At 33.0% G+C, this 9,988-nt stretch overlaps 2 protein-coding genes across 2 annotated transcripts; one reads left to right on the top strand and one right to left on the bottom strand.

Moving 5' to 3' along the window:
• Positions 1 to 318: 318 nt before the first annotated feature.
• Positions 319 to 2,669, bottom strand: LOC106111181 (HBS1-like protein). The gene has a single exon (XM_013293195.1). It carries the CDS (start codon positions 2,544 to 2,546, stop codon positions 540 to 542), a length of 2,007 nt encoding a protein of 668 aa, XP_013148649.1. The 5' UTR covers positions 2,547 to 2,669; the 3' UTR covers positions 319 to 539.
• Positions 2,670 to 3,021: 352 nt separating this feature from the next.
• Positions 3,022 to 7,262, top strand: LOC106111183 (ras-related GTP-binding protein A). The gene is made up of 7 exons (XM_013293196.1): positions 3,022 to 3,291; positions 3,385 to 3,484; positions 3,620 to 3,837; positions 4,099 to 4,265; positions 5,116 to 5,209; positions 5,792 to 5,944; positions 6,381 to 7,262. Exons 1-7 carry the CDS (start codon positions 3,280 to 3,282, stop codon positions 6,558 to 6,560), a joined length of 924 nt encoding a protein of 307 aa, XP_013148650.1. The 5' UTR covers positions 3,022 to 3,279; the 3' UTR covers positions 6,561 to 7,262.
• Positions 7,263 to 9,988: the final 2,726 nt, after the last annotated feature.

Raw genomic sequence — 9,988 nt, 5'->3', positions numbered from 1 at the left:
GATGGCGCAGTAAAATTTAATTTCCTGCTAATATTCATACAACTCGCTATTTCCAATACTTTCACGTTCAACTAGTTAACTCGATTAAGTTTATTTTTCTATTCAATAACTAGTCTTTACTTTCAGTATAAATGCCAGTGTTAAAATTAACGACAGAGGTCGTTATAGCTTTGCATTTTTAAAAGTATTAGACGTAAAATACTTCCGATGGTCGGTATCAACTTGCTTATGGAAATAGTGAAGAAACAATTTATTTCGTTATCGTCATATTTATCTTAAAAAAGGTAGAGAACAAAGTTGTAGAAAATTAAACATAAATAACAACTACAGCAACATTTATTTCAATATAAATAATATTTTATTATACACATTGTTGTTGCATAAAGCAATTACTTCTTGTACAATATAATCAGCAGCTTTGGGCAATTAATATATTATTATTGTGATAATTTTTATGTCCCTATATATAAACATTTGCTATATATTGAAAATATAAATAATGAGATATCATGGCAATCTATGACTGAAATAAAGTTAGATCAAGTGTTGTAAATATCTGTGATGAGTCCAGCTGCAATTGTGACACCCGCAACTCTCAGCATGACCCGTCCCAGTTCTTTTACATCTTTGTACCTTTCTATACATATAGGTCGACATACCTCAATATCAACAACAGCCACTGAATTATTACCTAAACAACGAGGCTTCTTTTTTAATACTTCTCCAGTACTCTTATTCAATAATGCTTTTAATTTTACAATATTAGCAGACTCAACTAAAGACTGGTGATGTATGAGAACCGGGTAACCTTTTGTTATAGGTACCTTCACATTAAATACTACCAGTCTAGCTTCAAAACGGGAGCTTACTGGAACCTGCTGTACAGGATCACTCAGTACAAAACCAACTGCAACATTCTGCATATCAACCCCTGATAAAGTGACACTCACTTGATCCCCCGCAAATGCAACATTACTGGACAAGTCATTAATACTTATACCTTTAACTTCAGCAATTTCTTTGATAGGACAAACAAGAACTTTATCACCTTTGTTTATAAGTCCATTTTCAATTCGACCAGCAACACAAAATCCTGTTCCTGTGCCTTTAAATATATCATTAATTGTTATTCGCAATGGTTTAGCAACTGGTCTGTCTGGGACGTTGCATTGATCAATCACATCTAAAAGACAAGGCCCTTTGTACCATTTGCATAGCTCCAACTCTGTTGGTGGTTTTACAAGGTTTTCACCCGTTAAACCCGAACAAGGTACAAATGTGACATCAGATTCCTTGAATCCAGCTTGTTTTAAGAATGTTTTTAATTTCTTGAGTATTTCATTAAATCTTTCCTCTGACCAATTAGTTGTGTCAAGTTTGTTGACTGCTACAGTAAGCTGACTTATACCTAAAGATCTAACTAATAAAGCATGTTCTCTTGTTTGTCCTCCAAGTTCAAATCCAGATTCAAACTCTCCTCTTGTTGCATCAACTACCAAGAGAGCTACATCGGCTTGTCCTGCACCAGTTATCATATTAGGTATGAAGTCAGCATGGCCAGGGGCATCTAGGATAATGACCTTTTTTGACTTTGTTTCAAACTGTGCTCTTCCCACATCCATAGTGATGCCTCGTACTCTTTCTTCCCCAGTCTCATCCAACACCCAAGCATACATGAAACTTTGCTTCCCAATCTTTTTACTTTCCTGTTCATATTTATGTAAAGTTCTCTGACTTACTTCACCTAGTTCACACAGCAAGCGTCCCATAAGTGTTGATTTCCCTGCATCTACATGCCCAATTACAACTATGTACAAATGATCCTTCTCCGAGCCCCTCTCAGTAGAATATTGTTTATTAGGATCTATTTTTTCTTTTACTTTGATAGGTATTTGATTTGACCTATCCATGGCCGGTGACTGATCTCTAGGAGTTTGGGGTCGGCTCCCAGAACCCCCATCTTTTTCTACTTTAAAACCTTTTATAACTCCAACTTTTGGCTCTACATTTATTGCAATTACTTTTGGTGTTTTATCAACATTTGCAACAACTGGTTTAGCTGACTCGATTAGTACGACAGGCGGTGGCTTTGATAATGCTTTTTCAGTCTCTTTGTCCTTGTTTGTATTTCTGTTTAAGAGTTCATCTAAAGCCTTTGTCAAGTCAAATTTCTTACTAAGCACTGTTTGAATAAGCACATTTTCAGATACAGTATCACCTAATATATCCCTCAGTTCATCCAAACACGATAATAGCTTTGCCTCGTCAGCGTCCGTAAGAGCTAAACTTCGTATATCTGCGGACTCACGTCGCTCTAGTTGTGGACGTGTTTGTTCTGCCGTATCTTCCTCTGCCTCTTCCTGAATATCACCATGGCTGTCTAAGAAACTTGAAATTGCATGATGGTTCTGTGAACGATCATATATCCACTGCGATGCATCACTTGGTGACAAACAGCTGTCTTCTTCAACGGAATGTCCATAAACGTCGTCGTAATCATAATCGTCAGAGTCCCTCCTATTTCTTATGTTACGGTGCCTGGCCATTTTTGTGATCCCTAAATCGAATTAATTCAAATAGAATATAATAACATGCTGGTAACTATAATTAAATATTTAGGAAAAATCCACACGCTTTAACTTCCATTGACATTTGATAATCACTTGACATTTGATGACAAATCAGTGTAAATAAGAAAAGTTTCGTTTTATGCAAAGTTAAATCGTGACGTTTATTCCCAATTTCCGATTATTAGTTAATTTAGCTAAAAGTTGGGGATCTTAACCCTGTAATATTGACAAGGTAATCATCAAGAAATAATGGTACTTGTCCATTCAAAGTTTACACTAATACTTGGGAAATAATATGGTATCAACGTTTTTTCATAAAACTACCCAACAACCTACCAAAAAACCCTATTTTGAAATTTAAAAAAAATATATATTTTTTCATCACATTGTACTTTTTTAACGTCTACAATAATATGTCATTCATTGTGACATTGACTTGGGCTGTTATTGTTTGATTGTGTCATTTAAAACCTGTCATATTGGATGTTGGTTATTGTCGTTGTTCTTTAGTGATTAGGAAATAGGAATTTTATACTACGCCTACTCATATAGCTGCTTACGTATACAGATATTTTAATTACAGATATATTAGAAGACGAAATCGTTTTCGTAGGAGCGAAGCAAAAAGTTACATCAGCGTTTAATTGAAATCAACATAGTTTGCGTTTCCTTTATTCAAGTTTGACCCTTAGCCAACACCATTTCTACCATGAAGAAAAAGGCAAGGATGATCACATTAAACTTAGTATCCTAAGTGATATAAAATACTTGACATTTTACCAAAATGAATACTAACTCAACAAAACGATTTTAGGTCCTGTTAATGGGGAAGAGTGGCTCTGGGAAAACAAGCATGAGATCCATTATTTTTGCCAACTATATAGCCAGGGATACCAGAAGATTGGGTGCCACAAGTAAGGTTTATTGTTACACTAATTAGTCAATTATAGAGTATGTCCACTAATTATAAGATTGTAGAAGTTTAAAACTACTCAAACAGAGGTACTTCTGATTGAAAATTAATTTCATAGTATATTTTATATTTCCAGTTGATGTAGAACACTCACATGTTAGATTTCTTGGCAATTTGGTGCTCAACTTGTGGGATTGTGGAGGACAAGAGGCATTTATGGAAAACTATTTTGCATCTCAGAGGGACAACATTTTCCGTAATGTTGAAGTACTCATTTATGTATTTGATGTGGAGAGTAGAGAAATGGAGAAGGACATGCATTATTATCAATCATGTTTGGAAGCTATATTACAGGTAAATAATAGACTTTAGAAATTATGACAGGTTTTTAAAGCTAACATAAAAGCATTTTATCCATACTAATAGAAGAAAAAAATGATTGTACCTTTGTATTTAGTAGGCTTCCACAATACTGAACCAGTTTGATAAATACTTTAATTTTGGTTCACTATCCCTGTAGGACGGATTTTGTTTATTAATTATTTTTTTAATTCTGCTAATAAAATATGAAATAACTGTTGCAATGTTTTAAAGTTATTGGTAACTGTGTTGCAGAACTCTCCAGAAGCAAGAATATTCTGTCTAGTGCACAAAATGGATCTCGTAGCAGAAGAAAGAAGAGAAGAAATATTTAAAGAAAGAGAAGAGGATTTGAAAGGTCTTTCTAAACCACTTGAATGCACATGCTTCAGGACTAGTATATGGGACGAAACATTATACAAGTAAGCTTCTGTTTATTAACATGAACTTAAAATTATTAAAAATATATTTACAATTAGCCTTTTAAAACATCTCATAGGTACTAATGCAAGGATGGCAAACCAATGGCTAACAATGCAATATTTTTGGACATAACACTAATTTTGCATTATGAAAAAATTGAAAGTTGGTACTTATGATGAGAAAATGTGAGAGATCACTATGCTAAGGGACATTACTAATCACAAAGTTAAAATAATTTGATGTCACACTTATGACTTTATTAAACGTTTTTTTTTTAGAATAACGACTTGATATGAAAAGGTTTGCTATCCCTGAACTAGTGAATTCACTTTCATATGAAGACATTTTACTGACACAAAGGAACTTAGAATAAATTGGAATAACTCAAATGAAATTGTAGTAGACTTTATATAATTGACAATGTAGCTATTTATTGGTAAAACAATTTTTATAATCGGCCCAGTAGTTATTGAGTTATTTCAAAATACAAATCATTCCTCTTTGTAATATTATAGATGCACACTGTACAGAGACAGCCATTAATATTTATAGACAATGCACATTAAGTGATTATAATGTTTACATTATTACACAGTAGCAAATGCACTTTGAACTCTTCATATCAAATTGCAAAAGTTATAGCATACCAATTAAAATATACATAAAAGAACAGTTATATTACACCCTAGGTAAATAAAATTATACAGAGTTATTTTAACATAGATAAAACACAAAAAAAAATTATAAAGCAAAGTTTTTAGACTATGTTATAGAGAGACTATAAAATTGCCTTTTAATACTTGTTATAAGAATGAAATACAAATTTCAAATTTCATTATCTTTTTCCAGAGCATGGTCCAGCATAGTGTACAAATTAATACCCAATGTGAAAGCTCTAGAGTCATCATTGAAGCAATTCGCAGCAATTGTTGATGCAGATGAAGTAAGTCCTACAATACATTTACTCCTTTTTTTTAATATTTTGTAGAAATACATCAAACCCTATATTTTACCATAAAATGTTTAAATTTCTGAAATTATCTGTTTAAAGTCTCAAATATATTTATAAATGTATTTCTGTTAATGATTGTAATTTATATTGTCATATTAGATATTATTTTTAACTGTATTTATAGAAGGTTAAATGTAATAGAAGAAAAAAATGTTAATTTTACACCTTAATCATTAAACCAAATAAAAAGACATAAAAGCTTGCAAAACCATTTAGCCAAGTTTTGCTCAAGCTCAGTGTTTCTCAACCTTTTTCGTGCTATACATCAAAACTTTTAAACATTGTACACCCAATACATAATTTTTAACAGTAAAAGATACACAGAAAAGTCAAATGAAATTCTACCTGATAATTATTTAAAGCATTTGGCACCATTGCATTTAAATAGCCTGGATCTAAAGGTTGCAAATTGTGTCTAGTTCATTTTTAACTTAGAAATTGCCCCCATGTGTTAACACCACACTTTTTTGTCTATGATTGTGTGTAAATGTATGTATGTGAATATGTATGGAGGTGCTGCTGTTCGAGCGCGCGACGTTCCTGGTGGTGTCCCACTGCCAGCGGCGGCAGCACCGCGACGCGCACCGCTTCGAGAAGGTCTCAAACATCGTCAAGCAGTTCAAGCTCTCCTGCTCCAAGCTCGCCGCGCAGTTCCAGAGCATGGAGGTATACTCCACACGACACCAACACCTGCCTACCACATCAACCTTAAATTATTTTTATTTCTTTATTTAATTTATCTGCATTAGTAACTATAATCAACAACTTCAGGAAAACAATCCGCCCTCTTTCTAAATCTATTTTACAGAACCCTAAAAGCCGTTTCTAGTTTACTAGTATTGTTTCTCTTTCGCATCTTATAAATCAAACTTCATACACTAGTATTTTAAAAGCGAAAGTTTGGATGATGTTTGATACTGCGTATCTTCAAAACGGCTCGATGAATTTTTGCCACAGATCATAAATCTGGAAGAACCATAGACTACTTAATCTTTTTTCGGAAGGCTCAGATTAAATCGCTGGCAATATCTAGAATATGTTCCTAAAAACCACTCCAAAGCTATTTAAAAAGTTTTAAAACATTTAAAAACATTTCTAATAGGTACGGAACAGTGTATTCGCAGCTTTCATCGACGGCTTCACGAGCAACACTTACGTAATGGTAGAGATGTCGGACCCAAAGATACCATCAGAAGCGACGCTCATCAACATTCGTAACGCGAGGAAACATTTTGAGAAATTAGAAAAGGTGTCATCAAGTGCTCCCAGCCAGTACCAATGAGGCACGGATATTGAATTGAGCACATTTGCCAGTTCCCTAATTCTGCCCGCAGAGTTCTTGCCAACGCAAGATTCTCATATGAAACCTGTATAAACTGTTTATAACCTATGGTTACAATTCAAAACTATTACATAGTTCACACTTGGCCAGAGTCCAAAAATTGAACTAGCATTCAACTGGCATAATGTAAACACTGGATGGTGGTAATGAGTGCATATAAGCTATGCCTTGCCTGCGCTACTGTCTTACTGTACTGGTCAAGTGTGAACCAGGCATTATACTTTTAAACATGCAAATGTCAACGTTAACAGAATATTACAATATTTTATACTTTCATTAGGATTCTAACTCTGTCTAAATTGAGAAGTATTGTGAAAGAAAATTGTAATAAAATGCGAGTTTAACTTTTGTTCATATAGTTTAGGAATTTGGAACATGTTTAGGGTTGCCTTCCAAATATTGAAATATCTATAGATTATTTATTATTCTTGAAATTCTAAAAAAAAATATTGTTGTCAATAAATGTATTTATTGTTTTTAAAAAAAAATAGTATATAAAACTGGTTATTAAATAAAGTATCTGTTCGTTCATAATTCCCGCGTTCGTTGTTTTTCTTGATGTTTATTTCTATAGATATTTATTAGTACATAATTTAAAAAAAACTTATGTGGGTTTTTAAAGTAAAAGTGCTTATAAAAATACGTTTTATACATTTTTGGTTAGCTCATTTATAATATTTTATAAAATTATAAGAATTGTTTATTATCTGTAATTAATGTTGGTCTGTGGTTTTACTCAAGAACAATAGTTTTAAAAATTCTTATCAGTTTATATACCAACATTTCCAACAGAATTAAATAAAAATCCAATTTATTTTTATAAAATGTACCTAAAACTACATTCCAAAATATTAACAATATCAATAGTAATGTAACACTAACGCAATTATTTTTATTCAAAACCGTATAGCATACAATTTTTGTTACCAATTGTTTAAAATTAACATATCACCCAAATATTGAGAATATAATGTTATTCTACTATTTATGTTCTAAATATAATTTATTTAAATAACGCTAAATTTGTCTTTTTTATTGTCCATAATTCCCCTTCGAAATATTTCAGAACGCAAGTACGAACGCGTCATTTGTTAAAATTAATTATTTTGGCTACAAAACTAATGTAATAAAGATTGCGATAGACATCTGGCGGAGAAGTAAGTTATCTTAAATTAAAATTAACGTCAATGCTAATTGCAATAGTGATTATAATTGGCTATAAGATTGTATATAAAAAATCAAGACTTGTGTCCTACCGCTGACCAAAATTCAATATCTACTGAATGAACTCTGTTTCGTCCAATATCGTCTATCACTAATTCCAGTTTCCAATGAGAATTTTAACTGATAAGATAAGTGTGGCAATTTATCAAGATTTACAACATTGCTTTTTTTGAAGGCCGGCAATCGTAAAATAAAGCAAGTGACATACTATGCGTGCGCGGTAACTCAAAAAGATCTTAGTATTACACGAATCTCATGTTATCGTGCACTCTTATCCGTAGAAACTAGGTAGCAGACGTAAATAGATGTTTTGTTACACTTGACAAATACTAATATAAGAATTAAAATGGTATGTCACTGAAAGTAAGTACACAGGAATGGCAAATGTTATCGAAGAAACTCAATAAAAGATTTTGATACGCGCTATGTAGCAGGATAATAAAGACAATAGAAGTAATAAAAAAAATTGAATGAACCTATTGTATTCATTATACGGTATACAATGCTCAGTTACTATGCTTTTATTTCACGCGTCTAACTGATGCAGCATTGGACGACGATCAGCCTGTAGTCTGTTACGTAAATAGTAGTGGAAAATGGCCCTTACGTAGACCAACAAAGGTATGTATAAACTGCGATGCAAAGGTATACAAGAACTGCTGTCGGGTATTTCCACGAACGAGTTTAGGGGCACTTTAGTGTTTTTGCTTTAGTCTCGTTTTACGTTCCATTGACGAAGCACGTCTGATATAGTTTACATTGAAATTGATATCAGAGGGACGAATTGATAAGTATTTAGTTTTTGTCGGTTAGTGACAGCTGATAGTGAGTTTGTGTCCTTGATCTTCGTAGTAAAGTGAGTGATATACCATTGAATTAATCCTATACGACTATGTCATTTTCATAAGTATATAAATGTGTGTTAATTACCAACTTTGAGGATTAACATTATCTAATTTATGTTTTATATACTTTTTTATCTCACAGAAAATGGCACAACAAGCCCCGATCTTCGATTATCATGAAGAAACACACGCGGAAAGGCTTTCCCGTAAATCGAAAGAATCTCCCTTCATGGTTTTCGGTAAGTAAATTAAAGCGATATGTAGTTTAAGTTTTTTTTTAATAAATATGAATATGAACATTAATATAGCTCGTAATGTTATCATATTGGAAAACTGATGAACACATATTGTGAAAATAAATTGCGGTTTTAACTAGTAGTAACAGGTTCTGAAATCCAAATTGATAACAATACATATTTTCTTAGACAGCTGCTCACTGATTCTAAACTCTGTAATTGTGACGCAATAGTTTACGTTGGTTGCGCCGTGGAAGATATAAAAATATCTACTCCATCACATCCTTGATCGGTGACTTGCATTAATCTACTTATTTTAATTTAAACGTTACCGTCTTATCTTTTCAAACACAAATAATTAAACGGATAACACTAATTTCTGCCCATGTATTATATGAAAGTTTGGCTACGCTACACACATCTAAATTTCGTTATAGTTTTCTTTATCCTGTCTTAATATTAATAGCGTAGATGCATTAAATAAAACTGATAATAAAGCACAGTACAAAGTATTCATTGGCATCCTAATTTGGCGGCTAATTGCAAATTGTAGAGCAAGTTTATGTTTCATGCACGTGATTCATTCCTCAACGGATGACGCTTTGCAACTCGTGATATGGTCTTCCCCTTATTACGACACCATTACAAAATCGTGCAAAAATATAAGGAAAACATGTGCAACAACAATGTGCATGTTTGCGTATCAGTGCAGATGTGCTTTGTTCTGCTGTCACAAGCAGTCATAGGTTTCCGTCAAGTACTAGGCAAATTTTATCAGAAAATGTTTAATATGAAATATCTATTGTTCTGATTACTACCACAGCTTGCTGGAATGCGCATTATTTATCTTTAGTACTGAACGTCTCGTTAACCAATTTCACTCCAGTCTACTTATTGTGTGTAACCAATTTGTGGCAAGGCTTAATAATAGTTACTCTTACTACATCTTAACTTTTCACTTTCTCAGGTCTAGCAGGATTAGCGTCGGCAGTTGGATATGGCGTCTATTCGTACAGAAACCGCGGCAAGATGAGCACCAGCGTTTATCTAATGCAGTTCCGTG

The sequence above is a fragment of the Papilio polytes genome, unplaced genomic scaffold, assembly GCF_000836215.1.
Source record: "Papilio polytes unplaced genomic scaffold, Ppol_1.0 DF824180.1, whole genome shotgun sequence".
In the NCBI taxonomy this organism is placed as follows: Eukaryota; Metazoa; Arthropoda; class Insecta; order Lepidoptera; family Papilionidae; genus Papilio; species Papilio polytes.
This window is presented reverse-complemented; position numbering and strand designations above follow the sequence as displayed.